Below are 16,609 nucleotides of genomic sequence, written 5' to 3'. Positions count from 1 at the left end.
CTAATCCACTTCGAGGGTTGTTTTTGAAAGAACAATGGAAAAGGGAAAGGACTTAATGGCATGATCTTCAAGTATCCAATGAAACCTAAAATAAAAATGTTTCCTATGATTTGAAAATATCTCCAATATGGATAAAAATAGACTAGTCTTCAAGTTTACAATAACCAAGATGAGAATCACAAATATAGTCTAGAATTTTGTCTTCACCTGAACATGTTTTTCCCAAAGAGAGGATTCTACAAAATTACCTATAACTATTCAATATATTTCGGCACAAAGAGCAATGACAGAGGAAAATGAGGTTAAGAACTGTGAGCTAAGAAGAAGACAAACAGCAGGATCTAGTAGCTTTGAGACAGAAAGAAAGCAATGAAGATTTCCAGAAGCTCTGAACAAGATCCCTTTCTGTATAACAGAATGCACATAGTCATAACTTTATGAACACATATACTCTGAAGTCTTCATAAAAGCTACCTCTTGTGGCAGAATATTTTGTTCAAATAAAGTGAACAGTTTGACATATTTTTGAAATTCTTATTCTGCCACTTCTATGAAATAATACAGAAAAAAAATGTAAAACTGGGGAATCCTAGGGTCAGTGATACAGATTTTGCAATAAATATTGCAGTTCTTATGATTGAAAGGAATCTGATCTAGCGTGCTTTATTGAGATTTAAGAAAAAAATTGGATATTCTGAAATAACTCAGTTCAATAATAAAGCTTTGATTACCGTTAAGAATAAACACATTTACTTCAAAATTGTTTCTTTTACTGAAATTATCATGGGGACCCTCTCAGCATCTCCTTAAGGCAAGTGTCTATTCTAGAATTCTGCAGCTGTTTTCCACAGCTGCACATTAATTCCCAAGAAGATATGATTCGTTTTAAGAATTGCCAACATGAATTCTGAAATGCCCATTTCCATTCAAATCTGACCTACTACAAACTCAAACTATTTTTTAATATATATAATGTAACTCAGTAGCATATATGTATTTTTTAATCTTGCATAGTTAATTTTTAAAGGAAAAAAGTCAACTGTAAATTCAAAAAGCAACTCTGAACAGAGGAAGCAATATTTATCTAGAATTTCATTAATCAAGTTTAAGCCAGGAAAATGGAGGTGAGGATACAGAAATTTGCAAGCCAAACAAGCAGTTAGCCAGCTTCCTTTATTAGTGAAATCATTAAGACCAGGTCTTTATGAATTGTCTGAAGTTCTTTCTTCTGAACTGCTTACCTGTACAACTAATGGATCTATTACCAGATAAGGTTGGAAAGTCCATTTGCTCTCTGTTTTGGATTATACCTTTTATTTCTCATCCTCACTTACAAATATATTTTGGGGAAAATATTACTGAATTTAAATAGTTTATGCCTTTTTACCCATAATAAGACAAAAAAAATTAACAACACTTACACTTAGACTACTGTCAGTGATACAGCTCTCGTGATAAAGTTTTTTAGAAGACTAATTCTGCTTCAACCTATATTGCAGTAGGGGTACATTTGAAAATCAGCACAAAATTATATCAACAGTAAAACCTGAGAGTGTGTGGTCCAAGAAGCAGATGGATTATCCCATGTCTATGTCATATATACTGCTTTATTTGGATTAAAGTTCAGCCAAAGTCAGCTAGTTGACCTTGTCTGAAGTTACTTCTGGAAGTTTGGGATGGTCAACTACCTGGGAATTCCAGGACTGTTGGTAAAAACTGAGAAACCAAAACCATATTTCAGAGAAGCAAACTATTCTGCAGCTGTACCAAGAAAACTGCATAAATTTAGTCACCAGGAATTAAAATCAACTTCAGGATGTATTGGCTTCATTTGTACCTGTAGACATTGGATAATGATGAAGCTGGATCTAGAGAAACATGGCAATACAGACCTTAAAAAATGACTTTGATATCCAATTCTCTTTCCCTCTCATTCCCTCAAAGTCTCAGATAGATTCCAAATAAGGCAAAAACTAAGTATCTCAAACCATATTTGGAAATAGTTACAGCCCACCCATTCATCTGGGTTCCCTGATTACAGGGTAAAGATTTTAGGACCCTTGCTTCAATGTGGTAGATAAAGCAGGAAGAAAGGGAAATTCAGTTCCTATAATATTTCCTGCAGGATTCCTTGGACCCAATCCCACATTTTGTAGTTTATTACTTGTGTTCTAAAATATAAAAGTGGGGGAGAAGTGAGAGAGAATCATCACTGGGAAAATGCAAGTAACAATAATAGCCAATTTGGTATTCTGACCTAAATTTAAAAAAATGGTGGCATAAGGGGAACCACCTGCCACCATATTCAGCTCCAGCATCCTTCAGTATCCCATTGCCACCACTGAGGAGACCAGTTTAAACATTATGGTAGTATTTTTTTTGTATTTGACAGAGCCTTAAAAGCACTATTTCATTTCCTAAACTCTCCCCCAGCAGTCAATCATTCCCACTTTGGAAATGTTAAGGGGCAAACTATCAATTTTCACCACTTAAAATTCCCCCAAAGTTCAGCCCAGCCCATTCTTGTAAATAATTGGTCATGTCTCCTCAGGCTCCGAAGCAGGGCAAAATGGCAATGTGTAGTCCTGTCAGGTTCCTATCTCAGCCACTTAGAGAGTAAAAGTTTTAAATTCAGATGATGAGCAAGATGTGGGAAACTGCTGGATGGAAAATAAAATAAGGTCAAGATGCTGTTACTTGAATTTTTGGAATAAGTATAATAGTTGTTTTTCTCAACCGGAGCAGACTTATTTGCAGAATTTGTAACAAGCTTTCCTCTGTGAATATGAATGACTCACACACCTACACGTCACAAATTCCACAAACTAAGATTTCAAAGAATTTTATTCACTTTTATCAGCTTCCTTTCAAGATATGGGTTAAGGCACCAGGCTAGAAAGCAGGAATATATATACAGTATTCCTGCTTTCTAGCCTGGTGCCTTAACCAATAGACCAAACTGGCTCTTGTCAATTTTAATTCAATTAATTTAAAAGTAAATTAATTTACTGAAATTAATCCCTCAAATTGAACATTTCAGAACAAGGGGTAAGACAGGCATCAGCAGACCTTCTGCGGACAGGGGTCTGCGCTTAATATTTCTTTGGAGAGGCAAGGCTACACTACATTGGCCAAAATACAAAACAGGCAGAGCTTTTGTGGCAGGGTTATTTCTGATTTGTGCCATTCTATGAATGTGTTTTTAAAACTTTGCCAAGCCCACTGTTCTTGTTTATTTCCCTTTAAAATGTCTGAAAACTATGTGAGCATTCTGGCAGCTGTGATCATAAAGGGCTTTTAAGAACTTCAAAAGACATGGCTGGGGACCACACCTTTATACTTGTTCCAAAAAGCATTTGCATGATGAGGACAATATGCATTGCATGTCATTTATCCTTGAGAAATATTGGTAAAGAAATATTTGCAGTGAATTATGAACATCTTTACTTAGACAATGGGTAGATGGAGCAGGTTCCAACCAAGGGTGGCATTTCCTGGGGAACTAGAAAACAATGAAATCATGGAACAGAACTGTCTGTATTCTACTGAAATTGTTATGATGGACGGGGGGAGAAAGAGGTTGGTGAGACTTTAAAGACAGTACTGTAGAGATTAGTAACCTAGTTCCTCTATTTTCTAGCATAATACCCAATTAGCTTTGCTGGGAAGAGGCAAGTGTAGTTCTGTAAAAACTGTACAATTTTCTAACTGATAAAGGAAAACACCTCTCAAAAGGAGGGGAGCTTAAATGATTATGATGAAATTATGCTTATCCCACAAAATAATCTATATTTCCTTACACTATTTTGTTAAACAAGCAGTATGCTGCCCAGGCTTCTTTCTACACAGTAGAAAGTCTTCTATACAGTCTTCCAGAATGTTGTGATAGAATACAAACAACAACAACAAAAAAGGAATTAAGAGCATAATCCAGCCAAAACTGACTAGATTTAATACTCATTTCTTTTCAGGAAATATAAATGAGGAGATTTAAGGACATAACTTTGCACTGAGAGCAATGGGCATGTATTCCAAGTACATATATGAACAAATATTAGCTAACATAACTAGGATCACTGGAATAATTAATCAATAATTCATTTTCAGGATAAGGCACCATATCATACAAACAGCTCCAAGGAAGTAAAAAGAGCAGACTCACAGATAAATGTTTTGGTTCACTATGGCTAGACTTCAAGACCCAGCTGCAGCTTCAGCAAATCCTGATCATACTACTTGTGAGTCACTTCCTTTTTTATTCCATAGCTGGTTTAACCTAGCAAAGAAGCTATGCAGGCATCAGAAGACTATGGGGAACCATTGTTCTATTGTGAAACACTAAAACGCTATTTAGTTGCTAAGCATAACCCAAAACAAACAGTATTATCTGAGGCAGGGCTTTTCAACCTTTTCACCCATCGTACCACTTTTAGGATATAGCAACATCCGAGTACCACCAGTCACCTAGCAAGGTGTCAAAAACTTGATGACCAAAAAAGAAAAAAAAAAAGGAAAAAAGTAATGAAGTACAGGTAGTCCTCGACTTACAACAGTTCACTTAGTGACTGTTCAAAGTTACAATGGCACTGAAAAAAGTGCCCAAGCCACAGCCGAGCAAGACACCTGTCTGCCTGCACGGCAGCGCTCTTCCTCCTGTCTGAGGTTTTCATTGTTGTGAGCATTTCTGTTGAGGATTGGCAGCGAGGGTGGGGTGGGGGTGTTTGGTTTTTATTCCCCCCATCTGCTGGGTGGTTGCAGCAGGTTTTGGTCACTTCACATGACCCTGGGACACTGTGACCAGCATAAATATGAATCAGTTGCCAAGCATCTGAATGTAAATCACAAGACCCTGGAAATGCTGCAACATTCCAGCTGATCAGCACTTCTTCTGGGCTTAGAAGCGCCAGGATCAGTGCCGAGCTCCAGCTGGAGCCTGGCGCTAATCCTGGCACTTCCACTGAGCCCTGACAGCCCTGCAGCTCCAGACATCTTTTGCTCAGGCTTGTGCGGTGCTGCCACCGGTTCAGCTCATTCCCCTCCCCTTCTACCACTTTTCTAGGATGGTCGCATACTACCTGCCAGGTGCCAATGTACCACATGTGGTACCCGTACCACTGGTTGAAAAGCCCTGATCTGAGGGACACAAAATGTGCAATGCTGGTGCCCTGACAAACACTTGAGAGTGATAATTGTTATCATCAGATCTACCAATTTTTATCACAGATCTCAAATCAACTGCAAGGGAGATTAAGAGAGATTAAGCTATAAAATACTTCCTTGCATGTACAAGAAATGTACCTTCCTTTTACCATACAGACAAAAATGGTTTGTCAGAATTTCTTCAGCATTTTTTGCACATACTGTTGGAAGAAGTACACTACTGATGACAATGCACCATACATGACAATCCTATATTTTAGTCTTTGACTTTAATAAAATTACTTGTCCTTTGCAATAATTTCAGTAGAGTCCAGTCATATCAAAAGTTGCTCCCAGTTCCCATGAATCAGTCAATCTTTAGATTGTTCTTATTATTTCCAAATGTTCTATTAACATTTTTGTCTTTTATTTTAACTTTAACCTCTGATGTAAATAGAAGTCCTTGACAAGTAGTATGGGTGTGGGTGTATTTTATATCATTCACTCCTACCCCAATCTAATGGAAATATAAGAACTGCTAGGGCTTCTGTTCTCTTCAAGATTAACCAAATATGAAACTGCTGGACTATTATTGGACAAATATTCTATAGGGGGGACAGACTTAAAACATGATTTCATTCTTCCTGGATAAACAGGGAAGTAGAATTTCTAAGTAATGCAGTAATGAGAAAGCTTGCTCATTACTGTGTGAACACCAAGTGAGAGCTGTATTGAAGGCTGTGAATCCCAGCAAAGCTGCAGGCCCAGTTGGGGTATTGGGGATAGTGGTCAGGAATTGTGCCGATCAATTAGCAGGGGTCCTGACAAGGATTTTTAACATCTCCTTGCAAACGGCATGTGTACCATCATGCTTGAAAGCAGCTACCATTGTCCCAGTCCCCAAGAAAACTGCAGTTGAATGCCTGAATGACTACAGACCTATTGCATTAACGTCTGTAGTCATGAAATGCTTCGAAAGATTGGTTCTCCAACATCTTAGGACATGCCTCCCACTGGACTTTGATAAACATTAATTTGCCTACAGGGGAAATAGGTCAACAGACGATGCCATAGCTACTGCTTTACACTCTGTAGCAAGTCATCTCGAGAAGCCTGGAAGTTATGTCAGGATCCTTTTTGTTGACTACAGCTCGGCTTTCAACACCATTTTGCCGAGCATTCTCATCGAGAAGCTGACTGACTTGAAATTCTCCCCCGCCATCTGCGATTGGATTCAAGACTTTCTTAGGGATCGTTTACAAACAGTGAGGGTCGGGTCTGCTTTGTCCACCCCCCTGAAGCTTTGCACCGGCACGCCACAGGGCTGTGTGCTTAGCCCCTACCTGTACTCTTTATACACTTATGATTGTGTATCATCTGACCCATCCACTGCGATAATCAAGTTCGCAGATGATACAACTGTGGTGGGTCTTATTACAGGTGGGGATGAGACAGCATATAGGGCGGAGGTACAAAAACTATCCATATGGTGTAGTAACAACAACTTGCACCTAAACATCGGCAAGACGAAAGAGATGGTGTTAGACTTCCGGAGAAAAAAGGAGGAACCTGCCCCACTTTACATCAGGGAGAACTGTGTAGAGAGAGTTTCCTCCTTTAAATTTCTGGGAGTCTACCTCTGTGAAGATCTGACCTGGAAAGTTAACACAACTCAGGTGGCTAGAAAGGCCCAACAGAGGCTTCACTTTCTTAGGGTCTTGCGGAAGAACAGGGTAGAACAACAGCTAATGACCCTCTTTTACCGGTCTACTATAGAGAGCGTCCTCTCGTATGGTATTGTGGTTTGGTACGCTGGTCTGACAGTCTGAAAAATAGCTTTTATCCGTGGGCTGTTAGGCTTTTAAATGGGACATAATCTTATGCAGAATTGACTTGGGAGGCCGGTGTGTGGTGTAGTTGGTTCACATGGTGTGGTGGGATGGAGGGTTTGTTGTCACTGTGTGTTGGGGGGAGAGAGCAGGGGGGGGGAGGCTCAGCTAATCTCAATGTACACATGTTGTACTTTGACAATAAAGGTTTATTATTAACCTCTTAAATATCTGTCTTTTTAAAAGGTACAATATTGTTTTCAGGCCAACTGGTGCCTATTATATGGATATAATTAAGATTACATTTGATTTATATGGATCTTTAATGGCCTTCTGGGTTACTCCAGTTCCTCATTTTGATTTAAAAATAAACTATGAGATTACAAAATTATCTCAACTAAGCACTACTTTTCTGAAAATTTCTTTGCCAAGTTTTGGCTCTTCATAATTTTGAGCAAAATATGAGACAATTCTTTTGCAAGCAGGGTGACATTCAAGTTCTCTTCTAGTTCTGGTGTTTGAGGGCTGCAGAAATGGTGGCAACGATATACTATTGAACTAAATTCAAAAGGAAGGGGTACAGTAGAACACAAGCCATTATTGACTCACTAATGATTTCAACAGTGATTTGTGTTTTCATTAATACTGTACATCCTTTCAATAAAGTTCTATTTTTTTAAGCCAAGGAACTGTGCTGAATCTATCATCTTGAATTTCTATCTTTTTTATTTCTCCTATTTCATTTCTTTCTGCTCTGAGAATTTCTTTAAAAAATTCAGTTGAAAGGACATATTGTTGAGTACTTAAATCAAACAAAAGCAAAAACATATTATAAAAATCATAGGTAACAGCACTGAGCTAAGAATATTAAATGTCTCCATTGACATGGATAAATATATACGTTTGCATGATTCCCTATTAGTTTGCAGAGTTTGGATATCAGGATTATGATCAAAAGTATGTGTTTCTCTACACTTTGGGATAGTGCTCAAAAATGGCCAGCTCTTTTTTCTAACTGGCTGTACCATGAACAGAATAGCCCAACAATGCATGATGGGATATAATGCAATATATTGTCTGAAACTTATAATCCACTTGTATTTTGTACAAAACAGTGAACTATCCATCTTTTTGGCTATTAAGAATATGGTTAAAGTGCCTCATTTTGGAAGACAGTTGAATTGGCTGGGCATTCTGATAACATTTTTGGCACTGTAACTGTTACAGATTGTTCTTTCATTCGTTTTATGTAAAGGTTTGTGCTTCCACTAAAATTATTGTTCAAGTTACAATTTTACAAACAAGGATATCAAACTACTTCATTTTAACTGAAGTATTTGTAAACTGTCCTGATAAAAGTGTTTATTTTAGAGATGAAAGTGAATTGTTTTCATCATGGATATCTTATTTCTTGCCAAGAAGGGAATAACCTTCTGTAACTCTGCAAGATACCGGACAGCCAGATGCCTTCCTTCATTATTGCTTATGTGCAGCATGAGTTTTCAGAAGCTCCGTAACATGGAAACCAGTCACTTATACATGCTGACTGTACAGCTACTGAAAGCAAAAACATTAGAGTCCAGTGATGAAAAACAGCTGACTTTCAACTGCGAACGCCTCTGGCAATGACTCTGATAAACCCATTGCTACTGTAAAAGAGGCTTAAAGCTCACTCATTTTTAAACACTAACAAAGTATGAGAATTGAAATGTTAGCAACCAAGGTGTGTTTGCCTGGGTACTATTCTCATCAGTACAGTCCCATTAGTGCAGATAGGTTCCTGTCAAAACATCACGTCCATAGTCAGTATTATTTCTTTATGGAAGAAAAAAAAATGCTCCTTCTATATTATCAGTAGAAGAGTTAATGTTGTATCTCTGTCAAATCTTGCATTCTCCTTTTAGCTTTGTATTAAAATCACTTGAATTCTGCAATGAGTGTAATTACATAGATTTATTCTATTATTTTGCAGAATATTCTACTTTTGGTGGTTACAAAGGTGTTTTATATAGGAGGCTGAGCGTTTGTCTTATTTTAGTCTTCTGACTTCTACAAAGTTCACATTGCTGGCAAACTGATAGTACATCATTTAAGCAGAACAATTGGGAATTTGCAACTTTTTGGTAATGGAATGGGAGATTCTTAATGTACAAATTGTGATTATAAGCTGCTACATTCTGGAGAGGGTCAATATCTACACGGGTATATGATATAATTATTACTATTACTGGTAGTATAATTATCAGTGGTGGTTATTTTATGAATGCAATTGCTTGTGATAGGACCTGTTGTAGCCCTCAATTAAGCCTAGCCTCTCCAACACACACACTTTAGCTACTTTTATGTACAGAGTCCACAGTATTTTGCATGATTTGCATGAGCCTAGAAATATGTTGACAGGGCATAACTTGGTGAGGCAAAGGCATTCATTATTTAAAACAAGGAACCAGAAACCATACTTAGTCTCTAGATGGTGATAAGGTTACAGTTGAAAATTCTGCACTTTCAAGGTCTTTTAAAACAAATTTCAGATAACATACAATGAGAAAACGAAACATCAAACTTCTTTGATACAGAGAACAGGAAAGAGGAAGTAAAAGGAAAGCGGAAGAGAAATTAAAACTCTGCCACAGTATTGAAAAAGGGTTGACGCCTCTGTCATTTGGACAAATGATCGAACATTTCCATATAAGCCAACTCCTTCTTGGTAACAACAAATTTTCAGTAAACAAACTGTATTGAATAGAATGAGTTTTAAAACACAAAAAAGCTCACTTCATGTGTCAGCAAATAAGGGTATAAATCAGGTAGTGCAGTATTGGAAAGGACGTTGAAGGCATCAGGTTAGGAATGTCTTACTCTCTTCCTGAACTACCGAAAGGTAACTAAGATATGCTATAGAGTACCTTCATAATCTGGGGAAGAACAATAAACATGAGGAAGCTCCAATTAACCATTGACTTGCCAGTGATTTCCAGAGCAATTAACCTGCTGCTTACGTGCATTAAGGTTCCACTGATGACTGCTGGCATTATTTCAGCTCTTCCCATTTCACATACCATATATAGCATGGTGAACCAACACAAGAGATGGAAAGCTGGGAGAAGGAAGCTTTGCTGCCTAAAAAAAATAGCCTAGTGTTGCCTTTTCACTTCTTCAGATTCCTTGCACTTTGGCTGACACCTGAAATCAGTACTAAGACGTTTGGAGAAGTTGCTTGATTTCAAGAATAACAAAGTTATTTCAAGAAAAAACAAAATTGCCAGCAAGTATCTGTATTGCTGTCCCCCCCCCATTTATTCTTTAATAAGAGAGTGGGGATGCACACCAGAAGAAGGAACTACAATTAGGCTACAAAAGGCTGTTCTGTACCCCCGCCTCCAGGTTAGCATTGAATTTTAAAGTATGTAGCTAGTAATATAGATATTACCTGCGTTGCATCTTCCATCAAACCCCTGATCTTCTCCACCACATCTGTGCGTCTGTGTCGGCGGAGAGCGCTGATCAGCTGGGCAAGGCTAGCCTCAGAGCCCCTGATAGTCCAGTGCTGTAAAGCGGCATAAGCCCTTTCATGATCTGCAGAGTATCCATTGGCAAAAGCTGCCACCTCCCGCTCACTGGCATTGCACAGGAATTGGTAGATATCCTTCCACTGACTTCCAAGTTGGGCAGCTACCAATTTCAGAATATCAATGCCTGTTTAAGAGAAGAACTTCAGGTAAAGTGCAAAAATACTGAATACAAGCTTATCAAAAAGTTATCTTTATCTTATGGTAGGGATGCTTGGTCAAAGAAAATTTTGCAAATTACACACTAACCCTGTTCTGAATTAGAAGATTCACGGATACTTTTCATTTCTTATCCAACCCCCCCACCCCCAAGGATAGTTACTCATCTAAAAATGCATGCAATGTTCTGGACCTTATTTGTAGTCTTGCTACAGTGAATACAGATGATAATTTTCAAAGGCAATTTTTAAAAACGGAACTTGGAAGCAATTTCAATTTCTCTGGAAATCCTCATTCAACTATCGTGATTTTAAAGGTTACATCAGAATTATGTATATTCATAAAATACATTCTAATTGAGAAGAAAGAGATACCCATGTTTTCATTTATTTGTAAATAAATTTATATAATTATTTATTCTAGTACCTGGAAAAGAGCAATGTAAGCAAATAGAAAATATAATAAAATAGCAAAATTGAGAGACTTAAACTATATCAAAGAACAGATTTTTGAAAAAAAAATTAAAATGCCTTTGTACATAAAAACAGCTTATTTCATGCAAGTTAAGAATGATGTAATAAACTGCATGAATTTTTTGTTACTTAAAGATTCCAGAGCATTTTCAAGAAAGTGTTTTTGAGTTCTTTGGATAATTGTCTGGTAATGCTAGCATACAGAACAGCTGAACTCTCAACAAGCCAATGAGATCTAAAAACAAAATAATTAAATTCCATCCTAGAATCTAACAATAAAACAAATAAAAACAATGGAATTGAATATGATGGAGTAAGACGAAGATATTCAAATTCCTAACTGGTTAGATAACAAATCTCAATCATGTCTTAGGCCAACCCAATTTACAGGATTGTTATTTAGATTGTAAAAAAAATCAACTAATTTATTTTAGAAGGAAGCTATTCATATCGTGCAACATTTAAATCTGAGGTAAAAAATGTAATAAAATTATAATAAAATTAAAATGGCACAGTGTGGTTCAGCAACCAATGTTCAAAATTCATGCAGATTTATTTTAAATTATAACAATGTGCAAGTCAAATTTGCAGCATTTTAGTTTCAAAAGGTTTAATGTGACTTGTGTTGAACAAATTTCATGGATTTTGCACATTATCTCCCTTAATAAAAAGCAGATTAAAATGATCTGCTCCATTATTGTGTTTTATCATGCAAAGCAAGCAGTATATAATGCTTTGTTGTGCCAAGAAGAAACTGCTTATGATACCAAATAAGAAAACAATGGTGGAAGCAATGGATATTAACAGAGTTGTATCCAACTGAAGTTTTTCCACTAAATGATTGGCATCAGTGCAACAGATTTCTTCTCAACATAAAGTCAAGCCTCACCCAAGTTGAACTCATGTAAATGTAGTTTTCTTGGCAGCAATATGGAAAAGGTTTGCCATTTCCTTCTTTCGAGATTTCTTTTCCTTTACTTCTCAGTCTACTCTATAGCATTGTGTGGGCCAAATTTTGCTTTAGACCACTGGAGTTGTCTGAAGATTTTAAGGTTGGGGAGAAATGAGTAAAAATTCCACTTGTATATTATTAGATGTTACTTCCACATGGACTTTGGTACAGGCAATGGTACTATTTATACCTCTTTTTGTTTCATTAGCAGAAAGGAATCTTAAATATTGTGTGTCCATAAGACTCTAAGACTGAATTGAGTAAACCCTCAATTCTAGGCAAGATGATATAAAAAATAAACTTTTAATTCCCTTTATCATTAAAGAAAACTACATTAATCACCTGCCATTAGAGTTACATAATGACTATTCTACAGAAAAGATTTTGAAATCATATCATGCAATTTCTATGGAAATAAGAATTGCATTTCTTATTTCTATTTTTCATTTCCCTATTAAAGAACTAGTTTGTTGTAGTGGTTAGGGTGCAAATCTAAAAAAGGTTAACTGTGAGATCTAGTTCCACCTTATGCTCAAATCCAGCCAGGTGACCTTGGGCCAGTCACTTTTTCTCTCAGCCCTAGGAAGGAGGCAATGGCAAACAACGTCTGAAATATTGCCAGGAAAACTGCAGACACTTCTACAGGCAGTTGCCAAGAATCTACACTGACTCAAAGGCAAACATAAAACAAAATAAAATCCATTAAGCCCTGTACTCAATTGAAGGCCACTGTTGTGTGAGTCAACCTTAGGGGAAGTTTATCTGGGTTACAGATATCCAGATAATCACTACATGGCAGCAAAAAGAGTTAGAAAAATCTCACTCTATGTTGTCATCTAGCAATTATTTGGACTATCCTAGCCTAGATTTGGTAGCCAACATCTCTCTAAAAAGCTGTCAAACTATCTTATTCAGTGGGGTTTATTTTTTTCCTTGTTTACATCTTTAGTTTTCAATGAAACTTACCCAACTAAAGTGCAGATTTAAATCAAGCAGGCTTATTTCCTCATTAGTGAAATTACCCAGAATTAAACCAGCAGGATGCCATTCATTTGGAATTGCAGCCAAACCATCAGAAAGGACTAAAATCCTTTGGAGAAAAAGAAGGGAATTCTCTGAAGTGGCAGCCAGAGTGAAGCAGTACTTGGAATTCAATAGGAGAGCACAAGGAAACTTAGTATTCTGAACAGATAATTCTTGTATCTCTCTGATCCAAGATGAGTTTCATTAACTTGCCATGAATCTATGTTGCTCATACAGTATTAAGCAGGATGAATAGTATGTGGTGTGTTCACTCCTATGGTAGAATAGTCAATGTACAAGGTTTACTACATTTCCATTAAGCGCTGAAGATGCAGGATCAAACTGAAAATGGGATTTCCATTCATTTCTAAAGTAATATTCTATGTATACTAAGAATCCACAAGTTTTGGCTGCCCCTGTGGTTTTCCAAAATGTTGTGGTAGCTACTAGCTCAATCCTTCCAAACTCCCCTTTGCATTGATCATACTTTTGTGAATATATAACTACCGGTAAGCTCTTCTCAGCAGCCTCTTGCAACACAGATAGTATATCCCTTCCATCCAGCAATCCTTCTCCCATACAAAACCTGCTCATTACTTATGAAGTACAGATTGCCTCGGTTTCTGTAAGGTGACCTTAAAGTTCAATTTTGTTCCTGATCTTTGCAATAATTTCAAGGAGTGAATAATGAGGAGTGAACAATTTTGATATTTACTTTTGGCCCCATGCAGAAATTCTAATGCATTAAAGCCCAAAGCTTTATCAGCTCTTTCTTGATAAGTTCTTTAGGTTACTTAATTTCAGTCAAGTAAGTCTGCTGTGCTGTTACATGTTCCAGATGTAAATCAGAATGCAAAAGGCAGTGCTAGACATGCCACGACTTTGGATTTTGTTCCTTAGCAATTCAGGACTAAAAGTATAAATCATTTGAGGTGCTCTTGCATCTAACCAGTGTTCATATATAAAGAAATTATACAAAGTGATAAATCAACCTTTAAAAATGTTATGGTTATATATTTTTTTCAATTTGTGCCACCCTAAACTGACTCCAAAGAAAAATACTCATGTTGGTAAAGGCTGCTGATTATTGTTCTTTCTCCTATACTTACAGAAGGTTTGAAAGCTTCACATATTTTATAAAAAAATAGCTCACAGTTGAAAGATTATTTTCTGCTGATATTGCCTAAAAGCAAGCCATAGAAGTAGTCACTAAAATAATATCTAGGATATTATTCGTTAAGCCAAAAGGAAAGATAGATTATAAAGTTTTACTGTTTATATGTCCATGTTTAAGGTCAGCATTTTAGTGTAGCATTTAGTGTCGGCATTTTAGAAATAGAATGAATCTTCAGAAACACAAGTAATCCATAATGCTAACGTTTACATTTATCTATTTTCTTTCAGGTTTAGGATAGTCATCATGAAATCCTGCCCATCATTGACAGAAACTAATAATGCTAAAGAATTTCTTTCTGCTGCTGCTTCCCCTCAGCTCAAGAAGAAAAACAGGTTTCTCCCTTTCTTCACACCTCCTCATCAACAATTTCCCAAGTGTAAAGTGAGAACCTGGTTGTGTTTTCATTCCATTCTCGTAGATCAGAATACTATCAAAACTTTGATTATTAAAATACAGTGACAGAATAATGATTACACATCAATACATTAGTACATTTACACAACCAATATCAAGAGTGTGGTCAGCACAGACCCCAAGAAGCTACTTGCTAAGGTAGGGGAAAGAAGTAAGTTGCTCCCTGTGATCTACCAGGGCTCTGAAGCCATCTGGTAAACAGCCTGAGCCAGACGCTTACAGGGAGGATTGAGATAGCTAGAAATAAATGCCAGGAAGGCTATATTAAAAGACAATTTAAAGTAGCAGACTTTGGGGATATCCGAGGACTTAATTTTCTCACTTCATACAGCCTCCATTTATCTAAACAAGACAGCAAGTGTTCAACCTCAAAGGCATGAGACTGAGGGACAATACAGCATTTGACTAAATTGAAAATTGACCCCTCCTGTTGTTCAGATCTTATATAGTGAAGTATAGGTCTTGGGGTCACTTGCAGTTACCCAACATGTGAACCTCAAAGTATACAGAAATCTAGATAGACCATAAACACAAAGGAAGTCCGCTGTGTGAAGGTTTACTATAACTGTCAAAAGTATCTTTGTGACATCCATTTTCCTAAATATAGCTTTAAATTTCTTAAAATGGGAGGATCAAGGCATGATAGTCCATGTGAAAGATCACAAAGTTCCTTTCAATAAGCCAAGAAAAGTCTTGTTCAAGAACACTGGCTAACATCAGATCTCCCCAGACTTGAAATGATTTTATTGATAAAAATAACAGTGAAAACAGATACAATTTAAATAAACACCAGCTGCCTGCAATTAGTGCAGGTTCGCATCCCACCAGGCTCAAGGTTGACTCAGCCTTCCATCCTTCCGAGGTAGGTAAAATGAGGACCCAGATTGTTGGGGGCAATTAAGCTGACTTTGTAATAATGCCGCTTGGGGTGTGTGTGAAAGCCCTAATAAGCAGGCATATACATAGAATGAAGGCTACTGCTAAGCTTGTAAGCCGCCCTGAGTCTTCGGAGAAGGGCGGGATATAAATGGAATTAAAATAAATAAATAAATAAATGATCATATCAAACATGTGCTATGGAAATATGGAAAGGCAATGTCAACAAAAATAGCTCAGGGTAGCATAAAAGATGAACTGGAAAGAAAGAATGAAAAAGCAAAAAAGAGCATATAGGAAAAAATGAAGCAAATAAAATACTTGAACTGAATTATGAACTGAGCTGAACCCAAGTTCAAAAAACTGAAATCTAAAAGATTGCTTCTTTTTTAATAATATGCTTTAAAAAGCCTATGAAATGATAGCAGAATGGAACAGAATGACACTTGAATTGATCCAAGAAGTCATAAAAGATGCCAGTGACCTTGAGTTCATGAATTGTCGACAGGAGGGCAGAACAGATTTAGGTTGTAATTGATCCAAGATTCTACAAGATCATGAAAAGCATCAGCAGAGAAGAGGCTTAAATTGAAAAGCAGAACTTACATTCACAACTTCCATTTTGACAAACTTTTCACTAAACAGCGAACCAATTCTTAGGCTCTCTAGAAATGACCCAGATGTGCTTTCAGATGCTTTATTTTCAGATGGAAAAACCCATCAGCTGCAAAGAATCCACCAGCTTGCAAAGCACTTCTGATCACACTGTCAGCAATCCAATTTGTGCTCAATTTTTGCCTTTTAAGCAAAAATATTTTCACCAAAAATAACACTTCGTCTTTGGAAGGTGGACTTCTGCTTAACTTTATTTCGCTAATTGGGAGAAGTTGCCTGCTATTATTCTAAACTGTTTATTGAAAATCAAATAAAGGCAGGGGGAATGGTTTCTTAGGGGAATGCATATAGTAAAAAAAAAACCTGCCCCGTGTAGAAAGGTT

At 36.9% G+C, this 16,609-nt stretch overlaps 1 protein-coding gene across 1 annotated transcript in view; it reads right to left on the bottom strand.

Annotated features, from left to right (window-relative positions):
• Nucleotides 1-16,609, bottom strand: part of TNFRSF21 (TNF receptor superfamily member 21) — a 42,365-nt gene that overhangs the window by 10,916 nt on the left and 14,840 nt on the right. Inside the window, exon 4 of the mRNA XM_081327359.1 lies at nucleotides 10,399-10,664. Within this exon, the coding sequence (XP_081183485.1) occupies nucleotides 10,399-10,664 (266 nt within the window). The remainder of the gene's footprint in view (nucleotides 1-10,398; nucleotides 10,665-16,609) is intronic.

Source organism: Vipera berus (genome assembly GCF_964194415.1).
Source record: "Vipera berus genome assembly, chromosome: 1".
NCBI lineage: Eukaryota > Metazoa > Chordata > Lepidosauria > Squamata > Viperidae > Vipera > Vipera berus.
Note: the sequence above shows the minus strand (reverse complement) of the source record. Positions and strands in the feature narration are given on the sequence as shown.